At 38.9% G+C, this 19494-nt stretch overlaps 2 protein-coding genes across 7 annotated transcripts; one reads left to right on the top strand and one right to left on the bottom strand.

Annotated features, from left to right (window-relative positions):
* The first annotated feature begins 228 nt into the window (after nt 1-228).
* LOC133730073 (myb family transcription factor PHL7) lies at nt 229-4471 on the top strand. Its single transcript, XM_062157746.1, has 7 exons — nt 229-389; nt 1083-1310; nt 1726-1802; nt 1966-2008; nt 2149-2206; nt 2525-2594; nt 3450-4471. Exons 2-7 carry the CDS (start codon nt 1094-1096, stop codon nt 3987-3989), a joined length of 1005 nt encoding a protein of 334 aa, XP_062013730.1. The 5' UTR covers nt 229-389; nt 1083-1093; the 3' UTR covers nt 3990-4471.
* A 310-nt stretch (nt 4472-4781) lies between these two features.
* On the bottom strand, nt 4782-12896 carry LOC133730072 (uncharacterized). Of its 6 annotated transcripts, none has more exons than XM_062157741.1 (15): nt 12785-12896; nt 12594-12680; nt 12264-12364; nt 11999-12080; nt 11792-11895; nt 11478-11604; nt 11009-11103; nt 9617-9740; nt 8428-8508; nt 8136-8234; nt 7857-8042; nt 7243-7383; nt 7099-7155; nt 6318-6452; nt 4925-5276 (listed from the first exon to the last, which is right to left on the bottom strand). In XM_062157741.1, the coding sequence occupies exons 3-15, from the start codon at nt 12302-12304 to the stop codon at nt 5085-5087; spliced, it is 1464 nt and encodes a 487-aa protein (XP_062013725.1). In that variant the 5' UTR covers nt 12305-12364; nt 12594-12680; nt 12785-12896; the 3' UTR covers nt 4925-5084. The 6 variants fall into 6 exon arrangements, with proteins under 6 accessions (XP_062013728.1, XP_062013725.1, XP_062013727.1 ...); XM_062157743.1 differs by having other exon boundaries at nt 12264-12374; XM_062157744.1 differs by lacking the exon at nt 12785-12896 and having other exon boundaries at nt 4782-5273; nt 12594-12776.
* Between the last annotated feature and the right edge of the window lie 6598 nt (nt 12897-19494).

The following is a 19494-nucleotide window of genomic DNA, read 5'->3' on the forward strand; positions in this document are numbered from 1 at the left end:
TTCATGTGTTTGGTAAGCACAAGGAGAGTAATAAGTTTCCCAAAGAAAAGGATAAAACGAATCCTCCAATTCCCAAAGATTCAATTACTCACATTTTATTTTATTTTATTTTATTGTATTAATTATGATTTTGACAAAAAAAAAATCAAATTTTTCTTTAAAAAAAAAAAAGAGAAATGTAAACCATGGTGGGATAAGTGGTCCACTAGATAAAACATTGGTTATGGGCGAAGGAGCTAACAGGGAAAAAGCCGGTAATTTAGTTTCCTTGTTGGGGTTGAGCTGTTTTTTAATACTTGGCGCTAACACAGGGAGAGAGAAACAAAGCTCCGAAATTGGAGGGGGCGGGTGGAATTCGTGAGAGAGATCTGTTGTCCGACCTCACCTGGGTACGTTTTCTTTCTTCTTCTTCATCAAACCCTAATTTCTTGCCGTTTTGGTTAGTGATTGATTTTCCAATTAGCTTAATCAATAGACCTCTCTTGTTTTGAGATCCTTGGGGGGGTTCGATTTCGATACTAACACCTTTGTCTTTATGCGGACAAATCATGGACCTTCAACCTGATACAGTCTTGACTTCAATAAAACTCGACGACCACCACCAATTCGTCGGCGCCTCTCTCTTTAATCATTTTCAAGCTACTTAGTATGAGAATTCTTTCTAATTCTTAGTAAAATATAACATCATTTCTTCTTAATTTTTGTGGCCATGGAGTGCCATAATTGGTTTTCATCACTTTGATAACTTAAAGGGATGAGAGTCTGATGTATGGTCAGAATCTGTATTCCTAACTGTGGGGTTTCTGGTATGGTAAACATTTGCCTCTGATATGCTTCCGGAGAGACTAGGAACTGAAGGAACTTGAGCTCGAGAATTGCATGTATGCCCTTTAAAATATCCCACTTTGAGTTGGGAATTTTATTTTTTCCATCTTATTGATGTATTATGGTAATCTAGATTGTATTTTAGTAGTAAGTACAGCTTTATGAGTCTTGAAGTTTTGTTTTTGTTTGTTAATGCAGCACCCACATCCTGCATCATTTCTATTACTCATAACGCCTTTCTTGTTTTCTGTTTATAGATAAATGACAAATGTATCAACCAAACGGTGCTCCTAGTTCAGGCTTAATCCAGAATAATTTGTTAGTCCATGGTCAATATTTAGACTGTGGCACCAATACAATGGACAATGTCAATGGAGCGAAAAGTCCCAGCAACTCTAATCTTGCCTCAAAGCAGCGACTGCGTTGGACACATGAGCTTCATGACCGCTTTGTTGATGCCGTGGCACAACTCGGTGGGCCAGATCGTGAGTCACCTGAACTTTTTATCTGGTTAACAGGGTTTTTATTTTTTTGTTAGTTAAGTTGTGTCTTCATCAAAATTGGGGGTAATATGGTGCAGTTATAGTAACTGAGTGGAAGGTTGTATTTGCAAATGAAACTTTTGTCTCTTATTTTCATACTGGAGTGTATGAATTTGGACTTGACCATATGTGTGTTTCCATAGATTCTTACACTAGGGTGGAATCAAATAATATGTTTGAGAACTTTATTGAGAACAGAAGATATGTTGCAACTTGCAAGATTAAAGATCTACATTTTTGTGCGTTATGTTTCCATGCACAAGAATTCTAAATTTCAATTTGAGATATATTTCGACTTTTGACGTGTGATATGATATGTACTCACCCCAGAGGCGTTTTGTTTTTAATATTTTTCTAGGTGCAACACCCAAAGGTGTTTTGAGAGTGATGGGTGTACAAGGTTTAACCATATACCATGTAAAGAGCCATTTACAGGTATACAAAATTGTTCCTGTCCAAAAATTTTCTTTCCTTTTAATCTGTTTTATTTTTATTTTAGTTTTCCTTTTCGCTTTCCACTTTTGGTGTGAGATGGGGTGATGCAAGATTTCTTCTCTCATTGGTTTTTCCATTAATGTAACTTGTGTGTTGCATTCAGAAATATCGACTTGCAAAGTACGTACCCGACTCCTCATCTGATGGTAGGTGTATGCTTCCACTTTTCTATTTATTCAATTATTGATAAACATCGGCAGGTTGTCTATTGTGATGCATATAAAAGATGTATCGTTATAGGACCCTTCATTATGGTGTATTGATTCTCTTCAAATCTTAATTCAAGGGGGAAAAGCTGACAAGAAAGAACCAGGGGACGTGCTTTCCAATGTGGATGGTTCATCGTAAGTAGAGTTGCCTATTATGCACTAACTATTTCATTTTATTATCAGTAGAAAAACCATGTCAATTCAGATTAGCTCCAAAAGCTATAAGCATGCTTGCAGCACATAACTAAATAGGCATCTGGATTCTTGAATAAATTTCTATATCTTAATTTGTTTCGTTCTGTCTGATAGTCGCAAAGTAAGCATGAGAGTATGTAAATTATATACTAAAGAATTATGATTGTATGAGAAACCTATCACTTTGTTTACTATTTGACGTATCAGTTGACTGATTGATGTATCTACTAAGGAAGTATGCACTCTTTCTTTTTGCAGTGGAATGCAAATTACGGAAGCATTAAAGCTGCAAATGGAGGTGCAGAAGCGACTGCATGAACAATTAGAGGCATGCTTTCTCTACAAATTTAGCTTTCAGTTAATTAGTTAGTTACAATTTACTGCCCTGTGTTCATACTTGTATTTTCGATTTTGACAAACGACCAATGGACTTACCAATTTCATGCAATCCAAATATGTCATTGGCAAACCCATAGCAATCCTGTTAGTTATGGGTCCAGAGAACTGCATTTGGAAGCTTGTAAATGCATTATTTACCCCTTTTGTGGGATGGGTAGTGAGGTTAAAAGACATGTTCCCCCTTTCTGTGTGGCCCACATGATTGAGAAACCCTATATTCATTTTCCTCGTCAGCAAATGACAAAATTACTGTTGTGTGGATTGCATGAACTTGGTAAGTTCAATGGGCAGATTATCGAAATTGGAAACACATGTATGTAATTGTAATATGGTAATTACAGGGTAGTATTGCAATCAACTTATTGGCAAAATTCTTTTGTCAATAAATACCATATTATCGCCCCTTCTTTGGGATGATAAAAATCTCCATGAAGAGCGGGAAATGGGGAAAAAAAATTTGAGATTTTGCATATTCTTGCCTTATTCTTTGTGTGCTACAAAGCCTCATATTACTTTGAATCTTCAGCTTCATGTCTGTCATTGTTTAAGTTTCCAAATTAGCTATTATTAATCTATATGATTCACCTGTCAAGATGTTCTATGACATATCAAATAATTGGCAAGCAAAATAGTGTCAGATCAGAACCTCCCCCACCGACTAACTTTCAGCTCATAGTCAATGCAAAGAGTGGGGGGTGAGGGGAGGGGAGGGGAGGAGAGCCTTGTTGGGTCAGCATTAATGAGCTGTAACTCATGAAGCTGATTGTTTCATAATGCACAACAGGTACAGAGACAGCTACAGTTACGGATAGAAGCACAAGGTAAATACTTGAAGAAAATTATCGAAGAGCAACAACGACTTAGTGGAGTTCTTTCAGAAGCACCTGGCCCTGGGAACTCCACCCGTGCATCAGATGATAATTGCCCAGAATCTGACAAGGTTGACCCAGCAACCCCTGCCCCGACCTCTGAGTGCCCCATCCAAGACAAGGCTATCAAGGAACGCGCACCAGCCAAGAGCCTTTCCGTCGATGAATCTTGCTCATCTCGTCATGATGAACCCTCGACTCCAGATTCTGGTTGTCATGTTATTTCTCCAGCTGAGAGCCCAAAAGCAGAGAGGTCGACGAAGAAGCAAAGGTTTAGCATGGGTGAAGCATTTTCTAATCCAGAAGTGGTGCTTACACATCAAATATTGGAGTCCAGCTTAAACTCTTACCAGCAAGCACACACCATTTTCATGCCCAGGGAGCATTCTAATCCCACATCTGGGATTTCTGTCAGGAATGTTGATTTGGAACAAGTTGCTGGGAGTGATATGTAGTTGGTATATAAAGGACTCCAGGATTTTCTCATGTCTTTAGTCAAGTGAAAGAATGTTGCCAAGGACGGGTGTTATTTAAATAGAGGTTCCTGCTTCAAACAGGCCAATGGAGAACTGTCTTATTCAAATTGAGTTGTGAACATGGGTGGAAATTAATACTCTCCTGCAATATCATTAACCTAGGGCTTGTTCATCACTGTCCCTCATTGCCTGTTCACATCCAGGTTGTCAGTTGGATATTTTCCATTATGGCCAAAATTCTTAAATATGTTCTTTTTATGGCACAATTTCTTTTGGTATTTTCTGTTTCCGTGTATTTCCTGATTGCAGTGAGTCAATGAGTCATGCACCATTAGCTGCCGCTTGTCAGAACAAAAAGTACCGTTAGTTGTTATTCAATATTGCAGCCTGAATCTAAATGTACCGGGCAGCCTGTGCTGGATTGTAAGCTTCAAGGTGGTATTGCAGGACATTTTGATTTCTATGTTTATGTTTTGCTCTTTGGGCATTGAGTTTCCAATTCACCAAAATACACACTTCAAAGCCAAAGAGCCGATGAGTTTTGGAGTTGTACTTGGGGCACCATAAATGCCAAACGTAAATTTAAAATCCCAAAGTTTTTCTAAGAAAATCCATTTTGAGGCAGCTCCACATGATCCCTGGCACAGGGACTATCATTCTGAACACGGTTTACATAAGCACATTATAGTCCGGAAAAACCATTTTAACCATGTTCAGATGTTCTCCTGATGAATCCTGAGAAGAACAAGAGCAAAACAATACCAAATATAATGAACAAAATGAGGACCCAGCTCCCTAAACAAAGAAAGCCTATTAAAGTCGTGCCCATTCTAGACCCACAACTTCACCTGAACTGTGGTTTTCACTTGGCGACTTTTAAAATGCACAAATGTGAGTTTCTCATGAACAATGTAGATCACGAAACCTCATTTGATGCCAAAGTGACACCGTAATTAGAATAAGACTAATCATTTTAAATAAGGAAAGGGAAAACGAACTGCTGATGCAGAAAGTAATATTTGAAGATGGAACAATCATACATCCTAGTTACAAACACCTTGTATGGGGAAGTCATCATGTGTGGTGCCTCCTATGGTTTACTCGCTTCAGGATGCAAAGACGCAATCTTTTGCCAAGGGCCTCTAACTTTTCAAATTTCTCACTTTTGGGCTTTGGAGCAATTGGAACTTTCTCCTTTTTCTTCACCTCTTTCTTCAGGTCCGGTGATTTTTGTCGCTCACATTGAAGGGATGCTGCATACACCTTCTACAATCAAAAGGGCCAACATAAAATCAAGAAAAGCAAAATCAAAATGATGTTGTCAAATCCATTTTGAAGCATCATGCATCCAAATCAGTGAAGGGTTTTTTTTTTTTTTTGGTCAAAGAATCAGTGAAGGGTTAAGGCAGAAAACACCACCAAAAGAGGAAAAAGAAAGGTATCTAAGAGCAATATGAATCTAGCTTCCTGTTTACGCATAACTGTGTGTAATTTCCTGTGTACCCATAAATCGTTACCAAATGGAATAAGATAACAAAAACGATAAAGTTCAAATCAACAAAAAGACTAGTAAAGATAATATTCTTCATGGCATTTTAGTGAGTAGGATCTCTCATCAATATGCAGTACATGTTCAGCAAGATCTTGCATCAGTATGCCCAAGATTGGCATAGAAGAAAAGCAGGGTTTATAGCAATATAGAATACATTGATTGCCAAAACAGGGGCCAAGATTTTAAACCTAAGCAAAAAATGTATCTCTTATATTCGAACTTTTTTTAATAAGTTTGCAGAAGTCAGGTGACTGAAACATGGGTAAAGCTATCGTACGTTAACATTTCTCATACATGTCATATTTCATGTAATATTTACCACTTTGAGGACTCATGTGGTAACTAGAAAAAGTCCTCATCAAGGTAAATAAGGTCCTCGTTAGAGTTCAGTAGGATTCTCATTAGAGTAATTAAGTCATAAAAGCGCTAATTGTAGTATGTTCTCATTTGAGTAATCAAATCCTAAAAGTAGTAATTGTATGTATGTCATATGTTAAAATATTAAAAAAAAAAAAATCTATTAAAAAAAAAATTTGAAGATGAGAGTATATGCACAACATTTTAAATGTATCCAACATATTCAAATAGATTATTATCCAGATCAGCTAGCTATCGGTCTAGTGGTATTTCTCTCACCAACGTTGGATGAGTCCCGAGTTCAAATCACCCCCAAACCCCCAAGGTAAAATATAATAATAAAAATAAATAATTTAATAAAAGAATTATATGTATATATATAGAAGAGAGGGAGATACCTGATGACTATTGTCAACAGCTGTGCAATCAGAAGATTCTTCATCACTGCCTTCTAGTGAAGAGCATCTTCCCCAACTCTCTCTATTTGAGCTTGTATATGAACAGCATTCTTCATTCTGACCATTTGGCCGATCCTGTAAAAAATAAAATAGCAAAATTTCAGAACTGTGCAACATGATAGCCTTTATTGCAAAATTTCAGAACACCTTTGAAACAGGATAACCCTTATGCCTTCTCATAACGGTCATATATCAACAAAAAGACGGTTTAGTGGAATCGCCAACTCCATGGTTTGCTCCGTTATGGTCTGGGGTTTGAACCCATCAAGGCACCTAACTACATTTGCTAGAGTTTCCTGCCTCCTAAAGCCCCTAGTTTTGAGCCCGGGTTTGGGGGATTTCTGGGTATAGAAAAAAATTAGAAAAGATATAATGGTCAAATTTCAGGTCTATTGCCAATACCTGGGACATAGATAGGCATAGGATAGGTAACAGAAATATATATACATAAACTAGGTGGAACTATAATCTAATTTGCCTTCTCTTAAAGACATTACACCATGCAAAATCCTGTAATTTCAAACAGTCTGGATGATAAACAGACAACAGTCCTCAAGAACAAACTAAATCTGCACAAAGAACTATCCTGCCAAATCAAGTCAACCAAAAAAATTGCCCATTCCCGACTTCCTTTTGTGATACTGACCTTAGTTCAAAAGACAAAATGAAAGAAAGAAAAATTAAACTCCCAAATTTTAAGGATGGTACACATTTAAATAACCTGTACATTTGATGTATCGTGACAATTAAGTGTGCCATCTTCATCATGCGCAGAGTCCTGCATTACCAATAAAAAGCAAGTTGCACGATGGTTCAACAAAATGGGTACATGGAGGATAAATAAACCTAGGATAAAGACGCATACAACTATAGTAGCCATTGGTGCGATTTCAGAGAGAAGGTCTCCCACAGATTTTTCGGTTGCAATGGCTGCAGGAGCATAAGAAGAACTTGCAGCATCAGTACCAGCAGAATGAACACCACTGATTATCTTACGTAACAGGCCCTGAAAAATCAAAAGATGGGAGAAAATATTAATTTTTATCCAGGGAAATAATAGCTTAATTACGTCAATCACTATCAAAAAACAAAGCTAAGGTGAACCTGACTTAAAACTTATGACATCATCAAAATATAATTTGAAAGCCAGCCATTTTGGTTAGTAAAATTTTCATTAATCTCATCACTAATGAACAAATGATGATGAGAATGCTAATTGTGCATATGTGTATGGTATCTATGTGTCTATGTTTGTTTTCGGTTGACAATGAAACATCGTACCATCATGAACTAAATGCATGACCCAAATCATCATCATCATCTTCATGGTATGTATGTGGTGCACCTCTCAATTTGAGTTTTAGTGAAAAACTCTTTAGCTACAACGTATCGACTGTGGTACTCATTATTTCAAGGATTCTTTAATAGGATAAGCCCAAGGATCAGAATTCTTAATATCTTTTATGAAAGAGAAATCACCTCATCCAAACCAGCGCCAACCTTCAAATCCTCTAGATCATAATATTTCTCAGGCTTACATGAATGAGAAGAAGATATTTGCGGGGGATGAAGAACATTGTAAAAGAAAATTGAAACTGAATCATAATAAAACTGTGGCCGAGAGGAATTGTGATCACCATCAAAAAATATAATATTTTTGTCCCCCTGCAAAGAATTAGAGATATAGTTATTTCTCAAAACTCCAACTGCAATGTATCATGTTCCAGGAAACTATAAGATCCTTAATTAAGACAATACTGCATAGGACTTGTAGATGAGATCAGAATGGCTGGTTTGGATGAACTTGTCGTCCTTGGCATGTCCAAATAAAGCAGGAATGAATGTTTTGGATGCAACCTGCCAGCATAACACGAATTCTCATATTCAGTTATAGATATGTTCTATATGTATAATGTTACCTATAAACATAGGATGGGTGTTGTTCTTTATATTATTAAGATTAATCTAACAATCAAGATTTATGAATCAAAAGAGAGAGAAGGGATGAGGCTGAAGCTGAGGGTAAACAAAGTCATGAGCACAGAATAACCTGTAAGCAATTAAGATCCATGATATCAAACTTTGCCTTCTTCTCAATTATCCGACGCATGTATTGTACTGCCATCTTAACCTAGTTAAAGAGGACATAGGTCAAGGAACAAATAAAAAATGGAGCGGATATATTAAATGCTTCATCCATGGAAATACTAACAACTTCCAGAGAATTAAAGAAACAACTATGGCATTGATATAAGCATATATAGGGTACGTATATACCAAAAAAAAAAAATCTGTATAAATACAGGAAGGGCTACAAGAGAGGACATCCTCCCATGAAGAAACCTACAAATAATAAACAGTACAACTTTCAGGATCCTTTACAAGAATTGTCCCTGCAAAAACCAGTCCAGCAAACTATTTGGTCTTGAATCTTTGTCGAGTCTGGACTCTGTATCACAAATACAGACTCTGCACACAATAGGCTATGGGATAAACCTACAAATGATGATGAAATTAAATGGCTAAACAATTTCCGACTTGATTAGTATTTGTAATGATCCTTGGAGGACCTAGAATGTAGAAGGTTCTGAACATTCGTTTGCAGGGTGAGGACACTGTCATTTTTCTTAAAAAGATGATGTCCTCCCTTGAATAAAGTTAATATAATTTATTTATTTATTTATTTTTTTGAGAAAGAGATAATTTAGTTGCTAGAAACGTTAAACACTACAAGAGGACAAAAGGGTTACAACAAAAAAATCCAAACAGGAAGAAACAAGAAGGTAAACCAACACCAACTATGTAACAGCAGCATGCGAATCAACCAGATATCTGACAGAAAAATACCCCTAAACTTCTGTGGAGACACATGGCCACAGAGCAAATCCAAACTAAGCTATTTGCCATAAATCCTGAGTCCCTACACCAACAAAATCACATTCTCACACGACCTTGGCCTTCTTTGACTGTTTTTTTATGAATCTCAGAGAAAGGAAAAACCAGCCTTTGGATTTACCCAAATTAGTTTAATCTACCCACATACAACTTAAGCCAAAGATACAAAATGTAGAAAAAGAAGGTCAACCATGTTAAATTTTCCTTGTACAAAATGCACCAATGAGGGGATAAGCAAGATGCCATTATACAGGACTAAAAGAAATCTGATAATCCCCAATTAAGTATGATGCTTGTCTACATGTATATCAATGTGCATGGAGAGAGATAAAGAGAGATAGTACAGTGAATTTAGGAAGCCGGATCTTGTACACATCCACTAGCTCCATCATTAGAACATACAAGTTTGAAAAGGCACTATCCAACACCATTCCAGCAATGGAAGGGTCTTCTGCTCCATAAAGAAGGCTGCATTACAAATATGATATTTAATTATGTCAGGAGTTTCAGGAACATTCTTATGCACAAGCAAGCATAGAAGCCGGTATTTTCTTTTCTGAGAATTAAAAAAGAAAAAATCATGATCATTGGATCACCAATCCAATACTGATTTTTAACACAAAATGAGTGAGTAAACCATTGGAACGTTGAAATTTAACCAGCTGAAGAAGTCCTCAAAAGGAATCTAACGTAGTTATGAGTCAATTTGGTTAGGATTAGGAGTTGCCATCTCATTGATGCAGAATAGCCTAGAGATTATTTTATATCTTTTAAGTATTTAAATTTTAAGTCTGAGGGGCATGCTTAGGCTTGTGACCCAATCTATCTTAGGGTTTCTATGTTGGGGTTAGAACTGGTATTCTATTCTATTGTAGGGTTCTAGAACTATCTTTAGCTTCACTAAATAGATGCATCGTAACTGTCTCCCTGGTCTGTATTTCCCTCATCCCTAGTTTCTTCTATTTCTCCTCCTCAAAAGCCTGTCCTCGGAGAGATATTTTTCAACCATTCCTTCATTTGCCTCTTATTATATGTATGGGATGGGAAATGGAGAGACAGTGCAGGCAAAAGTACCTCCCGAGGTACGAGTAGCTTGGTTTATTTAATACTTGTGATATAATTCAGAGGAGATGGCCTTCTTGGTGTCTCTACCCCAATTGGTGGGTGATGTGCAAAAGGGATGCTGAAAGTTCGGATCACCCACTGCTCTGTTATCCATTTGTTTTATCCTTGTGGAGAATATTGCTTAACAAAACCCAAATGAGCTGGGGCAATCCAACTTCTTCTATTGCCTTCTCATGTGAAAGGTATAAGTTAGTTGATAGAAAAGGAGGGTGTGGTGCTACAGAGATCTGCTACGTTTGCAATTCTTTGGGTGGTGTGGATGGAGAGGAATAGGAGGTTATTTGGGGGAGCAAAGGATGAAGAGATGTATATCTTGTCGGATGAAGTATCTTCAGAAAATCTAAGGATTATTCTTTCCAAGTTTTTTCGTATGATTGGAGTCCTGTTGCGTTTATTTACTCTTTTTAATTATTTGTTTGTTTTAGGTAGTTGTTAGTGACTTAGTGTAGCTTGCAATGTGGATTGCTCTACTTCTTCTGGGGTACAACTTGACCCTTGTATTGTTTAGTTTTGTCATTAGAGTTAGAAATTGATTTTCTGTTCCTTTTAGTGAAAGTATGTCTCCTATCAAAGAAACAAAGTAGTGTCAACAAATATAAAAGATAAAGTACCAAGTGACTGCTCCCATAGATCGCCCCCATAGACCTATACGCGAGATTTGTTTGTTGCTTCTTAGATATGAAACCACGATCTTGAGGTCATCTCTCTAACACAGATGAAAGCAAATTTACAAACTTCACAAAGCAAGAGCAAGTAAAATAATAAAGGCTAATTACAGTTTGCACTCTCCAAGTATATAAGTTGTTCAAAAAGTCCCAAAATCCTCATACTATTTATTCTTTTACTCCATTTGAGGATCTGGAATGTGGCTTTAGAATGTTTTTGGTTAACGTGTCAACTAGAGGGGGCAAACTTTGATGGAATAAACAACAAGGATATTTTGGTATTTGTAACAATAAATCCCTCCGAAACACTAATGGGGTAAAACACTACTTTTCGTTACATTGAGGATAAGAATGGAACTCTTTGAACAACTGGTGCCAATTGTAATCCCAACTAATAATAAATGACGCAATATACCTCATGCCAACCAAGGCTGACATAGTCACCATCAGATAAGCCTGAACCCGAAAAATCAAGAGTGAAAACAGTGATATTTGATGGAAGAAGAATTACAGCGGCTTCATTTGCATCTGCCCTACATCCACTGCATCACAGTTGAGAGTAAGTTGTAAGCTCTTTGTCTAAAAAGGCCCGTCAACATATTTAAACTTTAGGAAAGAAATTCATCTATGAAGCAGTAATGGAAAAGTAATCAACACATATGGAAGTGACGTAGACATTTTTCTTTCTTAAAATAGAACTCTCTGGTCTCTACAATAACCGTTACGTACCTGTTTCCATGGCAGTATACAACACAAGGTAGAGAAGAATCCTCTGGGAAAGGTGAAGGAAGATAATGACTACACTGCAAGGTATGGCCTCTAGCATTCCTAAGCTGCAAGTATAGAGGAACACGTTAACCAAGCAAGCTGAGAAACCAAAATGCATTTGCAGCAAATAAAAACTACAATGTCCTGGTAACTGGTGTCCATACTTGCCTCCAAGTCTTGTCGTCTGTATGCTCTGCCTGCAAGAGTGAAATCCCTTTCCCATAGGTACTGATCTGGGTTATAGTCTGCCCTGTAGCAGATGCACATAAAATCATTGACAGAGGGACAGGAATCATGGTAGCACTGAGGATAAGGGTGGAGATTGTATTGTGCTAGATGACTTAAAGTTTCAAAACTAAATTGGAAATAATCCGGATGAGATAGTATTTGTCTGATTCTGAGCTGGAAATTAAGCTGAGATGCATTAGCATACCTGGGAGGGCGAATCACAAAATTTATGAATTGATCAATCATCTTGCTTTCAGACGTCCCTCAAAGCCACTCCGCCCCATAATAAGACAATACGGGATTTCACTGAAAAAGGCTGAATCTCATGGTGAGCTAAAAGTATGAATAAAAGGCACTATTTAACTTTTCCCCAAAATGAAATCAGACCCAGAAATCAAGATAGTAATAAATTAAGAATATAATTGGCATTCCCATTCCAGATCTTCAATCATCCAACTCTTATGAAATGCTGCTATTCTGATTGTACAATGGCCAGAGAGAAAAGCAAAAAAAAAAAAGAGCCAAAGCTTTTTACCTGGATTGTATGTAGATTTCCCCCGTGGGCAAACCACAACGACCTTCAACTTGACAACTAAATGCAGCTTTCCTTCCACTTTGCACTCTGCACTTTGCAGTGAGACAGAGAGCCAACGACAGAAATCAGAAAATCAAAACTTAAACAAGTATAGCATATTTTGAACTAACGAGATGTTTGTTTTCTTTTACCTGAAATGGAGAATCGGTGGGAATTGAAAATGAAGTTTCTGAAGGTGAGGATGAGATTATTACCTAAATTTTTTTTTTTTTTTTTAGAGAATGCTGACCCATTATAAAATTTAATTATGAGAAAATGCAAAACTCGCTTGTTTGTCATTTAAATTTTAATTCTCAAACATTATGCATCGGAATAGTTCTAATTACGAGAAATGATAAATAACTCGTAATATTAAAAAAAAAAAAATTAGAGCTACCCCTTTACACCTCTAACTTATCTTTTTTTCCCATTTAGTCATTGTAACTCTTATAAGTTGTTATTTAAATTTTTTTTTTTTTTGAAGAATATCATGTCGATATATAATTATATATTAATACTCAGGCCAGAAATGGTCCCCGACCAAAACAACTCAAAATTAAAAACCAGGTTATACTTTTTTGATGCCTAGAGGGTTTGCTCTGCTAGGGTTGGGAGAGTGCCGCCTCCGGCCTCTCTGTACCTTCCTCCATTATCGATGAGTGCTGTTCCGGTACCGCTCTCGGTGTCAGTAATCTCGCTCACGGCTCCTGTCGTGCCCATTGTCAGGTCGTGGTTCGCATCTCGTCCTGTGACAGTTTCTTCTTCTCATATCCTCTCTAACCGGGCCGCCGATCGAAGGGGAAAAGCTATGGCTGCGCTGCTTTCGTGGATCGGGGCTGCTCCGAGAGTAGGCCGTCTTCGGCCAACTCAGGCACGACTCAAGTCGCCGGCGTGCGGCCTTGGTTTGGCGGCGGTGTGGTTGAGTGAGGGGATCTGCCGGGTTTCGACCCAGTTTCCGGGTGCGCTGGATCTGCAATTGGAGAGGAACAGAGATTGGACTCTGAGAGGGATCCGCGCTCCGACTGGTGGTATTGGTGGCGGAGATCGGCGTCGGTGTCTGTTATCTCGCGCACGGCTCCTATCGTGCCCATTGTCAGGTCGTGGTTTGCATCTCGTCCTGTGACAGTTTTTTCTTCTCATATCCTCTCTGACCGGGTCGCCGATCGAAGGGGAAAAGCCATGGCTGCGTTGCTTTCGTGGATCGGGGCTGCTCTGAGAGTCGGCCGTCTTCGGCCAACTCAGGCACGACTCAAGTCGCCGGCGTGCGGCCTTGGTTTGGCGGCGGTGTGGTTGAGTAAGGGGATCTGTCGGGTTTCGACCCAGTTTCCGGGTGCGCTGGATCTGCAATTGGAGAGGAACAGAGATTGGACTCTGAGAGGGATTCGTGCTCCGACTAGTGGTATTGGTGGTGGAGATCGGCGTCGAGTTGGTGGGGCTGGGACGTTCCTTCTCCGACAAAGGGCGGTGGAGCAGAGATCGAGGCCGTGGTCAAGGAAGGGATGGGTGCCAAGAAAGATTTTGGGTGCCCAAAGGAGGTTGCGGGCTTGGGCCTTTGCTCTGTTGGACTGCCCAAGTAGGGCTTTGGGTTGGGTCTTCATTCTTGGGGTTTTGCAACTGGTGTATGAGCCCATTGCTGTTCGGGTTCGCATTTGGGATCCATGAGACTTTTTATGGACCCTAAAGTGTTATGAATTTTGGATATGCTTCTTTTGTTACTTAGGTAGGAGATTGCTCTATATTCGGTGTATTTTTTTGCATGGAGTAGGCAAGGTCGGTCACACTACCGTCGGTTACCTTGATACAAAGTTACCCTCTATTCGACGTATATCTTTGCGTGGAAGTATGGTTAGCCATACTATTGGTACCGTTTTACATAGCCCGGATTATGTCCGGTGCTTCATCAAATGCTTAATTGCATCCCTTAATACCCTTATTAGGTTTTATTTCCGATGCCTTGTTGCATCTAGTATTGTTCTTGTTATTTTATATTTTGATGTAGTTCCTACATCTATAAGTTGTAATTTTTCTTATGATTATTATTTATAAAGTGGTTGACTATTTCTCTCAAAAAAAAAAAAATACTCAGGCAAGAAATGACCATTACATATCCTCCCTCTACCATTTATGGGTAGATAAAGAGTTTGTAGAAAACCACAGTGATACATAGATTAGGTCCGATCATTTGACTGTACCCATGCTCACTTATTTAAGTAAGCCTACAGACTATGAAATAACATAGTAAATAAGTAAGCCTAAAAATAAAACTTATAGTTACTCTAAAAACAAAGGAAATAGAGTTCCCTAAAACAAAGGGAATGAGTGTAACTAGACTAACTAAAGCATAAAAAGGACTAGGGCGGAAACTCCAGCCCAAATTACTTAGCCCAAGAGGGCAGCCCCAAGAAAAGAGGCCCAGCAAAGATTAGCTTGACCCAGCCCAAACTTGATCTTCCACTCCACTAGCCGGATGTACAATTCCGGTGCAGTTCCATCAGTCCCTCCGCCGCGACCCAAAACCATCCCGCCCATGCCGCCGCGACCCTCATCGCCTCGGCTCAAGCCGCCACGGACCCAGCTGCCCCGCCTCAAGCCGCCAACGCCTCAAGCCGCAACGCCGTCCCGATCCCCATGTCGAGTCGCGCCTTCACGAGCCAGTTTCACCACGCCGTCGTGCCCTCCGATCCAACATCTTTCAGCCCCGCCCAGATCTAGAAGACGCGCTTGTACACACAACCACTGCATGGAAGATGGTGTTCGGGACTTGTTACCAAACCCCTCCAGCCCAAAACCCGAGTCAAACCCTCTCCAAGGAGCCCCCAGGCATGTAGAATTCAAATTCCAGTCCGGCAACAGCCCCTAACCGGCGAGGCAGACCAAACACCGCCCATGAGTGCCACCGGACAAGAAGAAAGTTGCAACCTTTAGACGCCGATCGATCCGAGTTTCGCCGAGCAAAACCCTTACTTGAATTTTTTAGTTGTTATTTAATACTCAATTAAGTTTATTGCTAATTTAATGAACTTTTTTTGTTAAATTTATTTATGGATTAAATTTAGTTTACCCCCCTGAGGTTTGGGGGTAATTTCATGTTAGTCCCTGTCCTCTCAATTTAATCAGTTTACCCCTCGAGCTTTTCAATTTCCCTCAACCGTATCCATTCTGTCCAATTTGGAAGTTAAGTTTGACAAAAAAGCCCATTTTAAGGGCTAAAATTGTCATTTCAAGGAAAAAAAACACCATGCCAAAAAAAGAACCATGAATTTTTTTTTTTTTTAATTCTCTCTCATTGAAGAAGAAGAAGAAGAAGAATAAATTTTTTTTTAGATTGTCATTTCAAGGAAAAAAAAACACCATGACAAAATTTTTTTTTTTTTTTTTTTTTGTCATGGTTTTTTTTAATTTTTTTATTTCTCTCTCATTGAAGAAGAAGAATTTTTTTTTTGGTCACGGTTTTTTTTTTTTTAATTCTCTTCTTCTTCTTCTTCAATGAGAGAGAATTAAAAAAAAAAACCATGACTAAAAAAAAAAATTCTTCTTCTTCAATGAGAGAGAAATAAAAAATAAAAAAACCATGACAAAAAAAAAAGAAGAAGAATTTTTTTTTGTCATGGTGTCTTTTTTCATTGAATGACAATTTAAAAAAAAATTATTCTTCTTCTTCTTCTTCAATGAGAGAGAAATAAAAAAAGAAAAAACCATGACAAAAAAAAAAAGAATTTTTTTTTGTCATAGTGTTTTTTTTCCTTGAAATGACAATTTTAGCCCTTAAAGTGGCTTTTTTTTTCAGACTTAACGTCCAAATTGGACGGAATGGACACGGTTGAGGAGAATTGAAAAGCTCGAGGGGTAAACTGATTAAATTGAGAGGACAAGGACTAACATGAAATTACCCCCAAACCTCAGGGGGGTAAACTAAATTTAATCCTTTATTTATTTTTAATTATTTTTGAGACTACTTTGCCCTCATTCTTTTGTAGAGAGAGAAAATGGAAGACAGAGGAGACATAGGAGACTTCGATGGAGGTAGTCGGACTCGGGTCGCTGATCGCTGGATTCTGGTCACCGGTTGCCCGAAACCTCACCGAAGGTCTCCAAAGAAGTCATTGGAGACTTTTATTACTCTCCAATAGAACTCAATAAACTTTTATTGCCCCTCAATAAAATAAACTTTTATTGCCCCTCAAAATTGGGAGAAGGGAGACTAATCTCTCTAAAATTAAATAAATAAAACTTTGATTGAAGAAAGAAATTAGGAGATTACATCAATGCAAAACATTTTATTGGGGCAATAAAACCCAACAATTATCTTCAAAGGCCAAAACCCTGCATTATATTTGCACAGACTTTGCCAAAAAAAAAAATCCAAAAGAAGAGGTAAAAAAAAAAAATGAAGAAACATAGTCTGATCTAGTCCACCAAAAGCCACAGCGCCATCCTCACCACTACAAGCAACTAAACCATGAAACTTGCTGAAATTTTAAAACAAAAGCTAATTGCTCTTAGACAAATCACCAACACCAACCATATATATGTAAAGAAAGCACATACTTGATAATTGAAGAAGAGAAAGAAAAATCTAGCTAGCAAAAAAGGTTGATGTAAAAAGACACAGTTTCCTACACTAAAGCTTTTGTAGGGATTTGTGGCAGTAAAATTGGACTGGATTTATATGTAGAAACATTCCCAATGCAGTAATCCACTAACCCCTAGTCCATTACAAACGGCAATGCATTACAAATTAACCCAAAGTTCATCAGATGAAGAGGTCGAAAACAAGCCAAAAAAAGGGGTTAATTTGTAACAAAACACCCATCTCCGTCTCCCTCTCTATCAATAACCCTTTTTAGGCTTTTTTCTCTATCTCTCTCACTGGGATTCATAAAAAAGATGTATGATAATAAGAGAGAGATGAGATCTGACCTCCATTCTCTTGGAGAAGGGTAAAGGGGAAGGGCAAAATGTAAGGAAGAGCAAATTAAAAAGAGTAGAAGTGGGTAGCTGATGATTCGATTCTCCTTGCCCAGATCCGAGATCGGCAAGAACTTCGGCTCCGGTGACGGGTTTGAGTCTGCGGTGGAGACGAAGCAAAGTAGCCACGTCATGCAGAGAGTGGCGGTGAGAGGGTTTCTGAGGAAGTCGATTGAGGCGGTGGCAAGGATTCAAATTTCGGTTCCGGTACTTCAAATTTAAGGAAATTTCGGAGAAAATTTTAATTTCGGTGAAAATTTCAGTTAAAAATAAAGAAATTACATTAATTGCATTTATAAAATAATATTTTTGAATGAAACTTTTACATCTGATTGGCAGAGGCGGAGCTCACCCATGCCGTGTCGGGGATGGCGTGTTGATGGCAGAGGTCTGTCGACTTTGGCAAGGCGGCGCAGCTGGTGGTCCCGCAGCGGTGGATGTAGCGGGTTTTGGCTAGCCAAGCCTAGCGGTTCGTGTTCTTCCTGTGTCCTGTGATGAGGCTTGGGCTTGGGCCTGGCATGGGCTGTCTTTTTTTATTTTTTCTGTCTTTAGTTTTATTTATCTAAGCTTGTTAGTTTTGTCGCGTCATTGGCGTGTAATAAGTCCCTGCATGTTTTTTGTAGCGCTAGTCGGGCTAAATGCCTGTGTATGCACTCTAAGTGTCTTGTCTGGCCTAGTGAGGTGGCGATCTATGATTAAATGGTCGCAACCTCCTAGTGGCAGAATGAAACTAAGTGTCGCCGGATCTATTTTCTGGCGGCAACATAGTAGGAAAGCTGTGAGTTTGGTAATTATGCTTCGTTGTAATCGAGTTATCTTTCTGATATGTCACCGCTATGTCAAAACAAATGAAGTAGCCAATAGAGTTCTATTTGCTAATTGGTGCTTGTTAGAATACATGTACTTTATAGAGACTCCCGATATCATTTCCGGATGTGTTCTAGATGCTTATTGTAATCAGGGGTTTATGCTCAATGTCCCCCATTGTATTCGGCCGTTTCGTTAATCAGGGCTTGAAGGCAGCAACACCAGCCCTTCTTTCAAAAAAAAAAAAAAAAAACCAAACCTATAATAAACCTATTTACAATGTAATCTCTCTACAATTATACATTTATAATAGAAATTGTGATATTTAATATGGACACTAATAAACTAGACCTAGCCGTCTCTGCTAGGGTTTCTCGGTGTATTCCTACATCGACAAAATCTCAAAAATCTCATCTTTCTCGATCATGTTTCACTCTCCATCCTATGGCAGATGTGATGGAAGGTCTTGCTATGGCGTTGACGTGCTCGGATTCAACCCTGGTTTCGTTGAGGGCGGCAGGGGCTGCCGCTTTTCAGGATGGTAATTGGTATATGGTAGGGCGGTTGTTGGCACCAAAAGCAACGTTGCCGGGATTCAAAGGCACCATATCCACCATCTGGCGTATCAGGGCTGGGCTCACTATTCAGGATGCAGGAGATCGCTTTGTCTTCCAGTTCGAGAGTGAGGTTATACGCAATCGAATTTTGCATGGGGGACCCTGGTTCTATCGAAACACCATGTTGGTGGTGGGAGAGTATGACGACCTCAGTCCGGTGGAGGAGGTGCCTTTGAACATGATGGAAACCTGAGTTGCGGTCAAGGGACTACCTTTCACTCTGAGAAACAAGACGGCGTTGTCCATGGTGGGATCGTCGCTCGGAAGGGTGCTCCGGTTGGATTCGAACGCTCTAAAAAGAAAAGAAGAAGAACAGAGAATCTAGATAGCCTTCAATGTCCGTCGCCGGATTCGTGTCTAGAAGGTCTTTGAATTCTCTCTAGTTGTGAAACCGAAGCTCACTTTTATCTATGAGAAGGTCAAGGGCTTTTTTCGTGACTGCGGGTTATTTGTTCATGATGCCCTAGGTT

This window comes from Rosa rugosa, chromosome 2, assembly GCF_958449725.1.
Source record: "Rosa rugosa chromosome 2, drRosRugo1.1, whole genome shotgun sequence".
In the NCBI taxonomy this organism is placed as follows: Eukaryota; Viridiplantae; Streptophyta; class Magnoliopsida; order Rosales; family Rosaceae; genus Rosa; species Rosa rugosa.

Bases quoted from the DNA above. Each gene is read 5' to 3' on its own strand.
- LOC133730072 (XM_062157741.1), bottom strand. From the start codon at position 12,304: ATGATTGATCAATTCATAAATTTTGTGATTCGCCCTCCCAG. The intron at 11,104-11,477 runs GTATATTGCGTC...CATCTGTGTTAG, and splicing joins TCAGCCTTGGTTGGCATGAG to AGAGATGACCTCAAGATCGT. The intron at 8,509-9,616 runs GTACTATCTCTC...CTCTTTAACTAG, and splicing joins TCCGGCTTCCTAAATTCACT to GTTAAGATGGCAGTACAATA.
- LOC133730073 (XM_062157746.1), top strand. From the start codon at position 1,094: ATGTATCAACCAAACGGTGCTCCTAGTTCAGGCTTAATCCAGAATAAT. The intron at 2,009-2,148 runs GTAGGTGTATGC...TCTTAATTCAAG, and splicing joins ACCCGACTCCTCATCTGATG to GGGGAAAAGCTGACAAGAAA. The intron at 2,595-3,449 runs GCATGCTTTCTC...AATGCACAACAG, and splicing joins GACTGCATGAACAATTAGAG to GTACAGAGACAGCTACAGTT.